This window comes from Caretta caretta, chromosome 1, assembly GCF_965140235.1.
Source record: "Caretta caretta isolate rCarCar2 chromosome 1, rCarCar1.hap1, whole genome shotgun sequence".
Taxonomy (NCBI): Eukaryota; Metazoa; Chordata; order Testudines; family Cheloniidae; genus Caretta; species Caretta caretta.
This window is the reverse complement of record NC_134206.1, coordinates 311,352,471-311,370,078: the sequence shown is the minus strand read 5'-3', so window position 1 is coordinate 311,370,078 and position 17,608 is coordinate 311,352,471. Positions and strand designations below refer to the sequence as shown.

At 36.6% G+C, this 17,608-nt stretch overlaps 1 protein-coding gene across 15 annotated transcripts in view; it reads left to right on the top strand.

Annotated features, from left to right (window-relative positions):
• Positions 1-17,608, top strand: part of CADPS2 (calcium dependent secretion activator 2) — a 560,752-nt gene that overhangs the window by 451,216 nt on the left and 91,928 nt on the right. For all 15 annotated transcript variants that reach the window (XM_048836201.2, XM_048836202.2, XM_048836197.2 and 12 more), the window contains 2 exons: positions 7,292-7,395; positions 11,328-11,484. In XM_048836201.2, coding sequence (XP_048692158.1) covers positions 7,292-7,395; positions 11,328-11,484 — 261 coding nt within the window. The remainder of the gene's footprint in view (positions 1-7,291; positions 7,396-11,327; positions 11,485-17,608) is intronic.

Below are 17,608 nucleotides of genomic sequence, written 5' to 3'. Positions count from 1 at the left end.
CAGAACCAGAGGGCGGGAACCAGAAGGCAGCTACCAAGAGTCAGGCTAGGTCAGGATCAGAATGCAGGAACAAGTAAACCGTAGTGTTGCTGTCCATGACAGGGTGGAGCCCAGTTATGTAGATAGCTTCCTGGTTCCCCTTCTGGCTGAAATAGGGCTGTGGGCCCAGCAGGAGTCTTGGAGCTCTCCCAATAAGATCATAGGGGCGAGGCTTGTGTCCCAGTTGAGCTTCCTGGGCCATGGTCCAGCTCCTGTCTGTGAGCTGCCAGGTGGAGGACTGGAGTGTGATGACTTCCATGACCCCACAGATTCAGGCTCAAGGCCTGTGGGGCCTGACAGAGACACAGATTGATGGTGTGGTAAATAAGGATGCATGCAGGGCAGTCATACAGAGCAATCTGGATTGCTTGGTAAGATGGGCGTGTTCAAACAAAATGTGTTTTAATACAGCCAAATACAATGTTATACATCTAGGAACAAAGAATGCAGGCCATACATCCACAACGGAAAACAGTGGGAGGGGTGTAACAGTGGGAAGCAACATTCAACCTGTGCTCCCAGTGCAATACTTGGATGTATAAATGGGGGAATAGTGAGTAGGATTAGGGAGGTGATTTTACCTCTGTATATGACATTGGTGAGACCAATACTAGAATCCTGTGTCCAGTTCTGATGTCCACATTTTTAAAGGATATTGAAAAATTGGAGCGGGTGCAGAATAGAGCCACAAAAATGTTTTGAAGGCTGGAGAAAATGCCTTTCAGTGGGAGACTTAAAGAACTTAATCTACTTAGCTTATCGAAAAGAAGTTTTAGTAGTGACTCATTTACATCGGAAAAGTGCCTTCATAGGAAGAAAATACCAAGTTCTAAAGGGCTCCTTTAATTTAGCAGAGAAAGACATAACAATCACTAATGACTGGAAGCTGAAGCTAGACAAATTCAAATTAGAAATTAGGCACAATTTTTTAACAGTGAGGGTGATTAACCACTCAGACACACAGCTAAGGGAATTGGTGTGGTCTCCATATCTTGATGTCTTCAAATCAGAACTCGATGCCTTTCAGGAAGATATGCTTTAACTAAATACAAGTGATACGTTAGTGAAATAGAAGTAAGATATTGGGTTCAATACAGGGTAATTTGGTGAAGTTTAAAACCCTGTGATATACAGGAGGTCAGACTAGATGATCTAATGGTCCCTTCTGGCCTTAAACTCTGCATCTATGAAGTAGTCATCTTTTCATTTCAAAACCTAGGGATTAGTCAGTTTACTCCTGCCTCAGTTAGCACTGTTGGATTGTTTTCTATGTGACTCATTGATAATACATACTTGAGATGTCCTCCATTACTTCCAAAGCTTTTCTTTTTTTCTTCCGTGAGAAAGAGAAGTAGAAAACAGATGAGTGATGGCTTTTGCTGTTTGTTTACTAAAAGATGTCAACAGGTATACTTACTGACTTGCAGGAGCTTGTTTCCTGCGGTGTGGTGTTAATCTGAGCAGTGTAAATGTATCTTCAGAAACACCTTTACCGTTTGAGAGGAGACGAAGCATAATGAAGACTGACAGAACAGATTTCCATTTTTGTGTGTGGTGATTTTTGTTTGGTTGCTTTACAATGGTTATAAATATTCACATACAAAGAGCAGAATATTTTCCCAATATTCCTGAGGTATTAGAGCTTCCAAATAACAGCTGATTGTACAAATAGGGCCCATATCAAAAATGAAGAGGTATGTTCCCTTTGCTTGGGGGAAAAGCCTTTAAAATGTGGCTTATTGTTTTCTAATGCAGTGGTTTTCAACCTTTCCAGATGACTGTCCCCCTTTCAGGAGTCTGATTTGTCTTGCATATCCCAAGTTTCACCTCACTTAAAAGCTGCTTACTTACAAAATCAGACATAAACATACAAAAGTGTCACAGCACACTTAGTGAAAAATTACTTGCTTTCTTATTTTTACCATATAATTATAAAATAAATCAATTGGAATATAAATATTGTACTTACATTTCAGTGTATAATATATAGAGCAGTAAAAACAAGTCATTGTATTGTACTGACTTCGCTAGTGGTTATTATGTAGCTTGTTGTAAAACTAGGCAAATATCTAGATGAGTTGATTTACCCTCTGGAACACCTCTGCGTGCCCCCACGGGTACACGTACCCCTGATTGAGAACCACTGTTCTAATGTACTAACTAAAGACAGATAACCCTTTATTTATTTGTACAGCCAACAAATGAAAGTGATTCCTCAGAAAGGCACATATCCAGTTAATTTGGGAAAAGGATAATTAGGCATGGGGACGAAAGAGTGGTTTGTCCGGCAACATTTACAAAGTGGGAAGGTACCTTCTTTAGATGAACCAAAACACGTTGTTATGGTAATAGTACTTAGCATAGAGTTTTACATGAACGAGTGAAGTATTAACATTTGTATGTACAGTTCTGGAAAAAAAGTAACATGACAGCTGTGATTCACTTACATTTTGTAGGTGTCATTGTTTTAACTACTTAATATTTATGTCGAGGCCTCAGTCAGGATTGAAACCCCATTGCGCTAAGCATAGTTTGTGTTTGTACTGTGCTTCATGCAATGGGATTTCAGTCCTGATTCAGGCGTTTTAATATAAATGTTAAGTAGTTAAAATAATAACATCTACATAATGTAAGGTTTCAGAGTGGTAGCCATGTTAATCTGTATCAGCAAAAACAACGAGAAGTACTTGTGGCACCGTAGAGACTAACAAATTTATTTGGGCATAAGGTTTCATGGGCTGGGTTTTAGCCCACGAAAGCTTATGCCCAAATAAATTTGATAGTCTCTAAGGTGCCACAAGTACTCCTCATTGTTTTAACATAATGTAAGTGATTGGTAGCCATTTATTACATTCCTGTTTTAGAACTGTACATAAAAATATTAACACCTCACCATATTAAGGGCGTAAAGAATTTAGCCTTTCATAAAACCATATACAAGATGTGGAGTGTAATCCTGGCCCTATAGAAGACAGTGGCAAAATGTATATTACTGCAACATGGCAGGATCTCACCCATAGTCATTGCCCTAGGGACTTTGCAATCTACAACAATTATTGTGTTATGTTAGGGCAGAATCAAACTGGTTTGTACGCTTGTCATTAAGAATTATTTTTATAAAAGGTCCTTGTGCAGAATTAATAAGGCTGGTGTGACAATTGTTCGTGTATCCTTACTTAGTAATTTCCATTCTTTTTAATATTTAGTACCATCTAGGAACGTTAACTTTACATTAAGGCCATTAAGGACATATTATTTATGTTAGCCCTAACACAGTAAGTGTAACAGTCATGTTTTTTCCAGGGATGAGGGTACCAACAGACAAGATTGTGAGCATAATTGCATCCAGATCTTGTTATTTTTTATTTTATTTTTGTATTCAGTTTAGATCAAGTAGCTTTTCATTCTTTGTAAATCATTGGTGGTAAGGTGAATTAATTAGCCAGTAGGAGATCAGGAATGGGAGTCAATTGTATAAATATTTGTACCCATCTTTACTATAAAGGAGAAGAATTATTATGATGATGTGTTAAAAACCGTGCATTTCGTCTGCATTCTGTTTCCACATTTGGACATATATGTCATTTTGTATGTCTTGTTTCTACATACAGAAACAAGCTCTAGTTTTAGCTCTAGTGTGCTGCAAGGATTATTTTTGGGTTCTGTAAGCCCAGTTTAAATCAGTGTTATATTTGTATACTATAGAAGGTTAAATTAATGTATGAGTGAAGACAGTAAAATTATTTTTGCGCCAGTAATGCTAAGCTGTCCACTAAGCAGTACTTCTCAGAAGTTGTTCCAGATCCTTGTAGTCAATGTAGCACTTCAGATTATTACTCGGTAAACTCATTTGTTTCTTTTGGACCATATTGTCCTATTTCGTAGAGAAAGAGGTAGAAGGCAGCAAGCTCTATGTAAGACTCAGCAGTTTATTGCATAGCATTTCCTCTGAATCATCATGTTGAAAGAGGTGGGGCCGGCAGGCTGGGTTTGATCTTCTATGGGCATATCCCCATGAAACCTGCAGATGTCACAAGATTAGTCTAGATCTTGGGGCATAGACTGAGACCAAGCAAAGGCAAGGAGGTCCTAACTGGACCTGCTCACCTTGTGACATTAAAAGGAAATTTGGTGGGAGGCAGTCTACCCTCTCAACAAGAGAAAGTTGGTGGAGCCAACTATATATGACTAAGATTACAGTGCTGTCCTTGGGGCCCATTCAATTCCCACCAGGTAACTCTGGCCTCATTAACACTGCAAGATGGCCTTCGGTAATTGGCCCATCTGTTGAACCAGATAGGGTTTCCTTGCAAAAGCTAGGTTAGTGACAAAGAAATTCAGGGACCATCACGTTTAGAGTGTGACTTACTATTGTTTCACATGGGGGTGGAGCAGAATTCTGTTTAAAAAGCCTGTTGACTGGATGGAGCCCTCTATGTGTTCCTGTCCAGTGAGGAATGGAAGGGTTTGTTTGAAGGTTGTAGATGCGTCTATTTATCATTAACCATTGCCTGATACTTCTGTTTTCCTATATGCAATTTCAGTTTTCTTGACTGGACAACAGTGTTAAGTTACTCATGTTTCACCCTACTGTGCACAATTGATGTATGCAGTGGGATGTTAACATCTCTGATTCACAGCTCTTAGCTTTGGTGTGATGGCTCCTTTGAGTTTTAAGGAGCACTTCTTGCTGCAGTGTCTGTTCCAGTGGATAGTCCTTGCCAAGAATCAGGATGATAGTGAAAGACATGGGAATGGTTCATAGATGAATAGATGTTAAGGCCAGAAGGGAGCATTGTGATCACCAGGTCTGATCTCCTGCATAACACATGGCATAGGACTTTGTACATAGTCAGGAATCCTGGCAGCCAGGTAATTATTAGCCCTACAAGTACTTCTTAACTGTCTGTTTGGATGGGGAGCACACCCGTGAGATGGCCCATTTTTCATGAAGTCAGGGTCCTAATTGGGTGTAATTGTCTGTACCCCATGGAGGACCCAAAATAAGCCTTATTTCGAGCTGTCAGTCACTGTGCCCCAATAGGATTTAGGTCATGTGGACAGGTCTCAGAGCTGAAATCCCAGCAGACATTAGCAGTGGGGAATGTGTTGTGTTTAAACAGCAATTAATTAGTAGTTGTTGCAAAAACATATTTGCCTGTTTTGTAAGTTGTGCATGGATAGTACTTTTTTTACAGTCAGCTTTAAATACATGGTTACACTGGAGAACACTCATGGAAAATTGGGCCAAAATTGTATCTTGCATCTAGATAGTGTATTTCAGTCTTCCACTTTGTTCAATATTAAGAGGCTTAGATTGGAGACGAAGCACAATCAATTAACAAAAAGAAAAGGAGTACTTGTGGCACCTTAGAGACTAACCAATTTATTTGAGCATGAGCTTTCGTGAGCTAGAGCTCACTTCATCAGATGAAGTGAGCTGTAGCTCACGAAAGCTCATGCTCAAATAAATTGGTTAGTCTCTAAGGTGCCACAAGTACTCCTTTTCTTTTTGCGAATACAGACTAACACGGCTGTTCCTCTGAAACCAATCAATTAACAGTTAATGTTGCCTAAGTATTTCCATTCTAATGTGTCTTTTTTCCATTGCTTTTAACTTTATCAGACTTTAACCTTTGATTCAGAAAAATGTCAGCCTTTTTTAAGTTTGAGAAGAGTAAGGAAAAATAGCACTTTTCCATTGTTAAAATGGTTGTAAAGAGCTCTGGCGTCCTTGTGTTTTGGGGTAGACACATGACATTTGGCAGGGGCATATGCCTTTCCACTGTCTGAAGAGATGTTTTGATCTGGCAGAGTTGTAAGTGTTTAAAAAATACTTTGTGAACACAAGGCTAGGGGTTTTTTTGTTTTTTTTTAATAGACAACAAAGGCTTGTTGGTTGGTTGGCTGAGGTTTTTTTTCCTGTCAATCTACCATTGTTCTATAGCAGTGTACATACGTAAGTAAGAAAGAAACTTAGGTAGCATTTTCTGTCTGTGAAGATATATATGGAACTTCACTCTCATGATGTCTGAACATGTGTATGGAATGAGGCAGGGCTCTTAAATGCTTGTGGAGTTCTCATCTTGTGTTACCTCCTTCGGAAAACTTCCAAAAACTCACCTGCTCTGTGACCCATTCTATTTATAATGCATTGCTTTATATTTGAATTGTACTGTACTGCGTTGTTTCCATCCCACATCTTTAAGATTGTTAGTCCTTAAAGGCAAGGACTTTGTTAACTGAGGAGGCTCACCTATCTCACAGCAATTAATACATTTAATAAATAATGCCTCATTCCTGGTGGAGATAGTGATATAGTCTGGTCAATATGTTTATTCTTACTGTGTTAACTTTTTCTTCAAATTGATTGTTAATTGTTCCTGTCTACCTAGATTTAATCTGATGGATATTATATTTGAAACTAAACTGAGTTTAATTGCACCACTTTTATGTTCTTTGCTGGGTTTGCTTTTTAATTCCATTCTGCAAAGCAACTTATCCTAGTTTCATATGTATTTTTTTTTCATTTATACTTGTTTTCTTTCATGTGTAGTTTTTATTGGGTACCTTGCAATCCTACTATAGCATCTTTTATTTCATAGTGCTAGTTTTCACTGCAGTGCTGAAAAGAACCTTCTGCTTCAATGAATGTTATTGAGGGGTGGAAGCGGTGGTAGAGGGATCCGTTAATTACATGATGTCGTTTTTTGTACTTTTCCGATTTTTAGATCAACTAAAATTTAGGCTCTGATTCAGATAAAACATGCCTGGAATTTAAACTGCAGCAAAAAGCATGAATCTTGCTAATGCCAGTAATGACTCATCTGGTGAGAATGGCATTGTATTGACAATACAATAAGAAAAAAAGTCTCTTGTGTCTGCTGTCTTTATATATCTGACCTTGGAGAGAATTGGAATTTTCTTGTTGCAGAAGTTGAGCATCTAATGTGTTGCTGCACCTCTTTATTCTCATGTATTAAATCAGAAAATGTTTGTAGTGGTCAGTGATTTCTTTGTGGATGATATATTTTCTGTAATCCATTGATGTGGCCATACAGTTGCATTCATTTACATTAAAAGAGTGTCCCTAAAATGTTGAATTGCTTATGATCAGGAAATTATTTCAGGGCAGTATTCCAGCTCTCTACTAGTACCATTCTCTGCTGTAAAATATAGTTTATTTTTCTGTATTTCTAGCTAAAATAATTTTGTCTTAAATATTTTTAATTTTTTATATGTGTGTGTATAGAGACCTTGAATCAAGCAACGCCTGCTAGAAAGCTGGAAGAGGTTCTTCACCTTGCAGAGCTCTGCATCGAAGTATTGCAGCAGAACGAAGAGCATCATGCAGAGGTGAGGGTATCTGCATTCACTATAGGGTAATGGTTCATACCTATTTTGTTTCTCCATGGTGTGAAGGAATTCTGTCAAGAAACATCCTAACTTTGGGTTCTGACAGACGTTTAAGGCAGTTCACATTTACAAAGAAAATGAGTGTTTTGAAGCTTAAGAATAGTGAAGTGAAATAAAACTCTACCTGAGTTCCCATGAATGACCTCCAGGTTTGGAAATTTCAGATTAAAGAGCATAACATCAATAACAGGCGATTAAATGGTATCGAAAACTTTCAGCCTTATACAGTTTTCCCTTCCAACTTTTTACCCCCGCACCAAAACAGAAAGGAAATATAACTTTAAACACTAGGTTTCATTGTGTCTTGTGCCAATTAATTTTAACTTTAAAAATAATGACTAGTGAATTAAATATTCAGATTGGTATTATGGTTGTTTTGTGGGACTGATTCAACAACTATTTCTCTTTATCTATTTATTTAAAATGTCATTTTAAAATAGAAGAGGTAAATTCAATCAATTTCATATTTCTTACCCTCTCAAGTCTTTTTGTTCCTTGATTCATAAACTACAATGGACAAGCATTATAGCACCTTTTATCTCTAGGTAGTACCAAAAAAGAACAAATAGACCAAATACATATAGATTTATATTATTAACATTAATATGATAATCTAGTTGTCTAAGATACAGTTTCTAGGATGTTCTTTAAAAAATCCGAGAATTATTTTCTGGAAAAGCATACAAAGAGGTAAACCTAGATTTTAATGTATATATAGTTATAAATATGATCATTCAAAACATCTGCTTTTAGCTCACACTGTGGAATCTAGTTTTTAGCTTACATCTGTCAAGTGTGAACTTGTTATGGATATTTTATTTTATACTGAAGAAACAGCTGCTTCAATAATTTGAAATTAATTCCCAGGAGATTTTATTCTACACTAGTATTACCACTGTGTTACACTGTAAATGATTACTTAATAAAACATATATATTTTTCTTTGTCTTTTGAGGATGTGTTAGAATATTAGACTTTAAAAACCAAAGGAATCTGATAAAATACCAATATGCAATACATTTTACTGTTTAAGAATTGTGTTTCTTAGTAATTAAATGTAATAATAAATAATGCTTTAAAATTCATTTTGCAAAAAGGTATATTCTATTCTTTTATCTGCCCAAATGAAAATCAGTCCTGCAAGAATACTGAATCTGTCAAATTCAAAACCAAAACTACTGTTTTTGCATCCTTTTTTGTTTCCAAAAATAAATGTGCATTTCTAGTGAAAGTTTTATAAAATAAACAGAAGTGCAATATTAAAAGGTAAATGAAACAAAAAATACAAAAATTGTAAATATGCACCTCTTATCCCTATTCAAAATATAAACATATCACACTGAGCTGAGGTCATAACACTACAGAAATTATGATGGTGCAGTTAATGAAATGGATTAGTAGCCTCTAAAATTGTTTTAGTAGTATAACTTTTTTTTCTATTCCACAACACTTCCAAATTTATGGATTCCCACAGGCACGAGAGGTATGTGGTTCCTCACAAACAAGGCATCATTGTTTTTCACCATTTGTAGCATGGAGCTGTTACTGTGTCTTGAACATGTGTCATAAATTGTTCTGATCATTTCTGATTTTGTTTTGCCACATTTGTCTCTCTTTCTAGAATCTAAGAACTTCAGTCTTTCTTTAATCAGGTCAGATGTTTTTGTTCTCTTAGGATGTATATGACCAATCACTAATTACATTCAGCTTGTTTTCATATTGTTCATTCTGATGGAACAACATCTTAGTCCTGGTATATATTTTCCCATTCTTCTCCTCACTTGCTCCCAGACACTTTTGAGAGGGTCAAGAATATTTGTTTGGTTCACAGTGTCATTTGCAAAGGGGTTTAAAATGGGAATAGAATGGGCTGGCTTTCTAGATTTTGTGTGTGGGGGTGTGTGTGTGCTATATGTTCTGAAAAGAGTTTTGTTTGCTGGTCCCAAAGGGACACCTGCCAATGCCTGTATACTTTAAAAACAAGTAGCATGAAAGTGTTTTTTATTGTGGTAGGTTATTTTCTTGGGCTAGGAGGTTGTTTCCTTAATGAGCTCCCATTTATGCTCAACTCATCAGTCAGAGACTTCTTCTCATTACAGGAAAAGGAATCTATTTTAAATTCTTGCCAAAACAATTTGCAACAGATTCTGTATACTGTTCACTTCATTACCAGTCAGTATCCTTAAGGCCTAATATAATATATAATGTTGTAATAATATATAAACTGATAAGCAGTTTTCTGAGCACCTCCATTCCCATTAACTTCACTAGGAGCAGCAAGTGCTTTCAGGGAGCACTCATTACCTCTCAGAAACCACTCTCCAGGTCGTCTTCTCTCCCATCATGTTGCAATCATTCCTTTCATAAAAAAACAAAACGCCATGTTAGGCTGTCATCAGGAAGTCCAGGATACAAGTAAACATTTATGACCACATTTTCAAAAGTGGAATCTAATTTTGGGCTCTTCAGTTCTAGACCTGAATTTCTAGAATTTTAGACCTCTAGGGCCCGATTTTCAGAAGTTCTTGAGCATGTGTTATTGCCATTGACTTCAGTTGGAATTGTGGGTGCTCAGCCCCTCTGGTGATCAGGCCCTAGGTGTGTCCAATGTTGGCACTTCAAAAATGGAGGTGTTCAGAATTAGAGGTCACACTTGAAAATGGAGGCCTTACTATAACTCTTTTTTATTCAAGGTGACTGTATATTTCTCAGCATCAGATGTTTGCAGTGACACTGAACAAAACAGTTGCAGCAGTGTTAGCTTGACACTAGTAGGAACTTTAAAGCCTGCTCTTTCACAGGCTCAGAATATTACTCGGCCTTTATCTTTACTTGCCAGTATCTCCATTTACCATTTCTCACTTTGATATAACATCCAACACTGTACAATTCCTGTCATTCTTTTCCTTCTCCGCCAAGCACAGATGTAAATGCAGGAAGAAGATGCATGATGTGAATGTGGTGGAGTCCCTAATTTTGCCTGAACACAGCAACTTTTGAATGAATTTCCTCCCCAACCTCCATTCTTCTGAGCTAAGACCACCTAATGCACAAAACTTACACTCATGAAAGCAGTATTTTCCAAAACACTGTTAAATTAGTGGGAAAAGATGTTATAAACTAGAGATTATTGAATCTCCAGATATCTACCCATAACGCTTATTAAAGGAAATGGGAATTTATGCATTGTGAATGGCCTATCTTTTTAGGACAAAATAAGGATAAAAATGAAGATTTTGCGTCTATCAAAAATACAGATTTCAGAAGATATTATTATTAGCTATTAAAGTTTAAATCAAATTTCTTCTGATAATGAATGAGGACAAAATGCTTTTAAATATGTATTTGTTTAGAGAACATTTGACAAGAAATTAGGCTGATTTCTTATAACTTTAGAACTGAATTAAACCAAAATTAGAGTATGTTGTAATTTTCCAAAGATTGTCTTTAGACTTTCAGTTCTTCTGTTTTTCTCTCTCTCTCTCTCTCCCCCGCACCCCTCCCCCCTCTGGTTGGCAAAAACAGTTACAGTCAATGGAATGATATTCGGCTATTTAAAGGTTTATAGACAATCTGTTTGTTATTTTTCCCCTCTTATTGGCAGTAATTTGGGGTTTATTATTAGTGCTGCCTTTCCAACAAAATAATTTCTGGTTTTATTTTTTTCCCCTTGTTGACAAATGCGGTATATTTTTTAATACATGTCTATACATATAGGAATGCATTAACATTTATCACACATGGACTGTACATCACCCATGCATGATAAAAGACATAAAGTGACATATCCAAATACATTTGACCATATGTACCATACAGTAGCTCTTCTTTTTTGTGACTTGTGTTTACTAATTTTTTTTCTTACATTATAGGCTTTTGCTTGGTGGCCAGATTTATTAGCTGAACATGCAGAGAAATTTTGGTCTCTCTTTTCTGTCGATATGGATTCAGCACTGGAGGCACGACCTCAAGATTCCTGGGATACTTTCCCACTTTTCCAACTGCTAAATAACTTCCTAAGAAATGACAGTAAGATATTAAGGTTTTGTTGTTGTTGTTTATATGTGATTTTTTTTCTTTCAGTCTCCACACACTCCAGAAATTCTGTTGTATTTCGATTTCCAGAGCAAAACAAAAGTTACAGTGCCCCTCTTTGCTATAAATATTTCTCTGCTGAGTTCCTCTGAAATTAAGCTATTACTCTTTATCCCACTCGATCCTTTACTGTATACTATACTTGAACCATATAGTATTGCATAAATTGCTTACCTCGAAAGCAGCATTATAAACACAGCATAGCACATTTTAATATTATTTTAATACTAAGGCATTATATTTAAATAGGTCTGTATCAGTAAGTGTACTCTTATACTAAGTTTTCATTCCCATCACTGCTTTAACACCATTGATCATATTTATAAATGTATTGTAGACTTAGTATTAATTGGAGTTAGGCATGTACATCAGACTGAAAGAGATTTTTAATTTACACCATTTGTATTTGCCCAAAACTGAGGACATATTGGTTATGAAATACAATGCTCTTGCTTTTATTTGTCTTGAGTGAGCTGGTTTTCCTTTTATAATAGCTAAATAATCTAATATGCAGATATTAAACATGATCTTTTGGGGGGTGATTTTACATGTGGAAATATACAGAGAATATCAATGAAACTTTAGAAAATGAAGTAAGTTAAATTAAAAAGCATAAGTTGTACTTTATTTTACATGCAGATTATTTTTCAAACATTTTAAGGCAACATTCAGAAAATAATTGATGTGCTGTTTTTAAATAGAAAGATAAAAGGCACAGTTTTCCTTCATTATTAAGGGAAGGCAAAATGCTATTTTTATTCCATGTCTCAGTTCATTTCAAGCTTTAAATTTTTGTTTGTATTTACACGATTCATATGCTCAACAAACTAGTTTTTAAAATTATTTTCTGTTATGTTATTATCAAGCATATAAAAACCAGTATCAGAATGTCCTTTCTGGATTAAAGCTGCATGATTTAGGGGATTGGAAGTGGAATACTGGACTTCCATTAAGAGATCAGAGGTGCTGCAACAACCCACATTGCTTATAACAGAGTACTGGTACCATCAGCTTCGGAGTGCCTGAGTGAAATAAGTAGGTGATCTCAGTGCAACCATAGGGGCATCCATATCGCAAAAAGAAGCATTGCAATTGGTGTTAGTCCCCTGGATGGCAGACTCCTCAGGATGCCAGAGGCTGAATAGACATGGCGCCTTAACTACCTTCTTATTCTAAAAGCTATTTAGAATTGAGAACTATTGGTACTGCAATGTAGGATCATATATTGCCTGGTCAGTATATGTTTTGTGGATAAGTAAAGGACTTTAGAGTCCAGTGTTGTCTGCGTCTTTTCATGAGTACTTAATTGTGTTTTCATTAATTGGCAGTTAGCAATATATTAAATGCTACACTCCTGTTGTGTAGTTGTCTTTTTACATGGGTTCCTTAGTGAGAGAAGATGTGTCTATTTTGTTACTGTTTTCTTTATTTTTGGTTGTGGTTTTGTGGAAGGTGCTGGAGGTTGCTCCCTTTGAAGTTCTCTAGGATAGGTACAGTGTAGACATCAGCAACAAAGACTTCCTAGCTCTGCCATGTAAATGTGCTGAAACCTTAACTTCACAGGAACACTTGAAGTCGTGTAGGAGTAGTTTCCTCCTTGTGCCCATTTGATCCTTGGTGCCTGTGTTGAGACTGCCAACAAGGATTACAATCATAGTGCTGGATTTTGTGATGTGTAATTTTGTTAGGGTAGGGTTGTTTGAATCTTATTCAGCCAGTGGTATCTATAAACTTGGTATTGGGTTCCATTACAGCAAGTTAAGTTTCCGGAACCAATGGAAATGAAGCTTATTGCAGGATGATATTCTTGGCCTTCAGGCAGGGTTTGTGACAACAGAGTTATAACTAACCCTCTTATTACACAACGTGGGCTGCCTTGCCTGCTGATTTCCAGAATAACACAAGCAATACAAACAACTCGAGCTCCACGCTTACATAAGAAAAGACTGTTGGAAGGCTACTGCTTGCTTTTTCTTCTCTGAAGAGATTAAATGGATAATTACTTTAAATCATTACTAAGGAAACAGTCTCAGTAAAGACATATTATTAAAACTGGAGGAAATCTTGTTTTCATAACAAAATAATTATCAGCAGGGTTGTAAAATGTAACTGAAAGAACAAGTAGTAGCAGCTACTCCAAGAAATAAATGCCACACCTGTATACTATTTTCCACAGTTCTCCTAATGGCAAAAGATATAGTAAGTGACCATTTCTGACAAGTGAAAGCCATCTGGAAAACTGTATCTTTTTTTTTTTCCAGTGCTATTGAAAAGCAACCCCTGGAACTAGTCACCTTTTAATCGGTGGATATGCTAGCAAGTGGCAAATGACCATTCTCCCAGGAACAGATTCCCAAGTGAAACATACCATGATTCTTATTCTTTAATTAACAGCCCTTTCACATTGCTAGTACATTAAAGCTATTAGAAAGAACATGCCATGCTTCTAAAAATCAATCTCACAGGGTCTCCCTAAACGAATAATAAATATTCTAGCTTCCTCACTAAGTGAAAACCTATTCCCGAAGACTTTTGCCTTCCTAAAGATAGGCTCATAAAAATCTAAAAAGAGAGAAACTGGAATGTGGTCTCATGAGGATAAAAAGGCTAGTGTTAATAATTAACAGAGAAAGTGAAGTGGAGTCAAATTAGCCATAATAGAGCCCAGAGTGACTGACAAAGTCACCTCTCATTATCGAAAAACTCATTAGGAAATGAAGAGGTAGAAATCCCACTGGGTTATTCTCTCTCTGAGGCTGTATCAGAGATTATTTTTCAGATTTCTTTCAAATGAAGAACTGTTAGGTCACCATATTGCATATTAGGTTAATCTTCAACCTTTGAAATTTGGAGGGCTGACACCTGCATGTTATTCTATCTCAAGAGGCTTAAATGAGCTCTAAATCTGAGATGCAGGAATCAGTTTTCATATGAATCTGACATGTGTGAACTGCCAACAGTATAGAAATAATCTAACTAACAATTATAGCCTTTAAGCAGATCTTCATGCAAGATTATTTTTTATAAACATGACACTAAAATATGGTGCCAGAAAGACTACAGAAAAATGAATGTATAGTCTTTATAAATATACTGGTTTCAGAGTAACAGCCGTGTTAGTCTGTATTCGCAAAAAGAAAAGGAGTACTTGTGGCACCTTAGAGACTAACCAATTTATTTGAGCATGAGCTTTCGTGAGCTTCTTACCCTACAAACTTTATCCATTTTTTGAGTTTCTTCTGTAGAACACAAGGTGCTACACAAATTCAAGCAAAATGCATCAAAGCACAGCTGCCATTAACTTAGCAAAAAGCAGAAAAGAGAAAAATTCCTTGTGTTGTTGTTCTGCACAGAGTAAAAGAGAAGCAAATTAAGTTTTCTCTTTTTGTCTTGCTTCTTGATAAGAATAGGTAGCAGATAATATTTTTTGGTCTACCCTTGGTATGAACATGCGGAGTTCAATCCTCAGCTGTATCCAGTAAGCATTAGGTACCACTGAAGACTGCATCTGCAAAGAGGCTATTTGAGCCCCAAGTCCCAGGGCCAAATCTACACCAGCACCTATGTAGTTTACAGCAGCCGCAGGTTGGCTTTAAACTACTCTCGCTGGTTATGGACCTGAGGTTCTGGTACGCGAGTGAGAACTTGCCAGAGCACAGTGATTCTCCAGTGTGCCCCTTCTTTCTAGGCCCCTAAGCCATGGAGTGAAAGAGATGGCCAGTTATTCAGAACCCCAGGCTGGCCAGCTTTCCTGGCTCTTTCTACTGCCAAAGTGCAAAGCCCAGGATCTGGCTCACAGTCTTAGTACTGTTGCTTTGAAAGCCTTCTTTGCAGTTCTTGCTTTCTGCGTGGAATGGCCTTTCTGCACCTGCCCATCTAATTTCCGATCTCAACCAAAAGCCTATATTTTTGTCTCTATATAGCTTAATTTCTCCCTCTCTCTATTGTATTTTTAAGTATTTACTTGTGTAAATTATTTTAGGACATGATTTGTATGAAAGAAGCTATCTAAAATAAAGTTGCACTGTGCGTGCTATTGTATATATGTCTTCAGTTTAATTGAGGGATTGTATAGCATAAAAATACAGGAGAAGACTCATTATAAGAACATTATGCAATAAAATGTTCTGAAAATATAGGTAGATAGTTTATAAATGTGTCCAGAAAATCATGTTGGAAACTCATTAAGAAATATCAATTTCCTTATAATTAACCTCCTATAGTGTGTGCTGTGGAGACATCACAGAATTATCTTTTATTCTACAGCATGCCATATTAACACAGGAAAGAAAACTGAGAAAAAATTATTAACAGTTGTAACATTTTAAAGTACTGGACAAAATGCTTCTCTCCCTCCCAACACCCCCCCCCTCCACCCTTCCACCTTATTATTATTATGTAGTTCAAACAGGATTGAATTTCCTAGAACAGTCAGCATATATGAACATTCAATATAAAAGGCAGAGCACGTAGCACAAATGTGTCCATTCTAAAGGAATTCCATCTGCATTTGTGTATAATTGTTGCCTTGTGTGTGTGTGCAGTTGAAACTTGGGAAGTTTGTTTTCCGTTCATGGGTAATTTCTTTTTTGTATATTTTTTTTAAGCTTGAACAAAACAATATTTTCAAAAATGAAGACTGGAAAGATGTCCTGTCTTCCCATTATACAAAAATGTTGAACTTTTTTGAACACTGTATAATAGATGGTTAAAATTACCATTTGGCCCAGTGAAAATAGACATTTGGCAGATGTTCTTTTCAGTGATCTGGTAAATTGGCTGTGAATAGTCAAAGTGTAAAGATTTGAACAATACACTTTGCACATCTGCACTGAATTTTGTCACAAAATCTCTTAATGATCTGCTGGGATTCTGTTGGTTCTGCGCATGTGAACATAGCTTTGGAAAGTCTGTCAGCTCTGCTGTGTCTTTTTGTATAATTAGAGAAAGTGTACAGGGAGGGAGGCAGAGTGCAAATGAGCCTTGTATAGGTAAGAGCGCATATGAGAGGGGGTTGGATTCCCAAGGAGGTCTGGTTCTTTTCATACAATACATTTGGAGTATATATGGAAGGGGGCAGGACTGGAAAGATGTTCATAAGATGCAACTCCTACTTTTGCATATTTGACTGTACACAGCATTCTGTTGTCTGACAGATAGTTATATATATTGTGAGATTTTCTTTTTAAAACATGACAGAAATTCCATTTTTTTAAAAAATAATAAAGATACAGATCATAATAAAATTAGGATTTCCTGTGCAGCCTGAGCTCTGCTTATAGTCTTTCATAACATGTTTACTACTATATTTTCTGCAAGACCACTGCCGGACTTCAGGTATTTTCTCAGCTCTTACCCATTGTTTTATATTTAATGCTAACAACTGTAGAAAAGAAAGTAGTACTGATCCTTCAAATTTATTAGTCATAATAATAATAATGCCTAGTGTAAATGTAGAACCTTTCATCCAGAGCTCAAAGCACCTTATAAAGAACTATAATTATCATTATTTTACAGATGGAGAAACTGAGGCACAGAATAATGAGTTGACATGCTCAAGGTCACTTATCAGGGTAGAAACTGAGCTGGGAATAGAACCTATATCTTCCATCTTATGTATCTATTTATTTTTGCATGGTCTGTGTAAACTATAGTTTGAAACCCTACATTTTAGTGCATCTTTATTAAGCTTCTCCTACCTGCCTGGCTTATTCCAGTCATGGGCATATACTATGGGACCATATTTGGTTTTTTGTTCCCATTTGATATAGTTGATAGGCTGTCTACTTTTGTGCTTAGTACCTCAAAAAAGCTGTGAATAGATCTCTCTTTATTTCGGATGATTTCACCATGAATAGATCTCTCTTGGTTTCATCATCTGCTAGCACAGGTTGCTACCTCCAGATCATGTGTAAGCATGAAGAGAGGTTATATTTGGTTTATTTGGGGAAGGGGTTAGGCATTTTGGAAGAATGTAAAAATTGTCTCACCTTTCAATTAGTTTCCTTCCCAAGAAATCTCTCTCTGATCCAAGGTCCCATTTAATCCTAGCTGCATC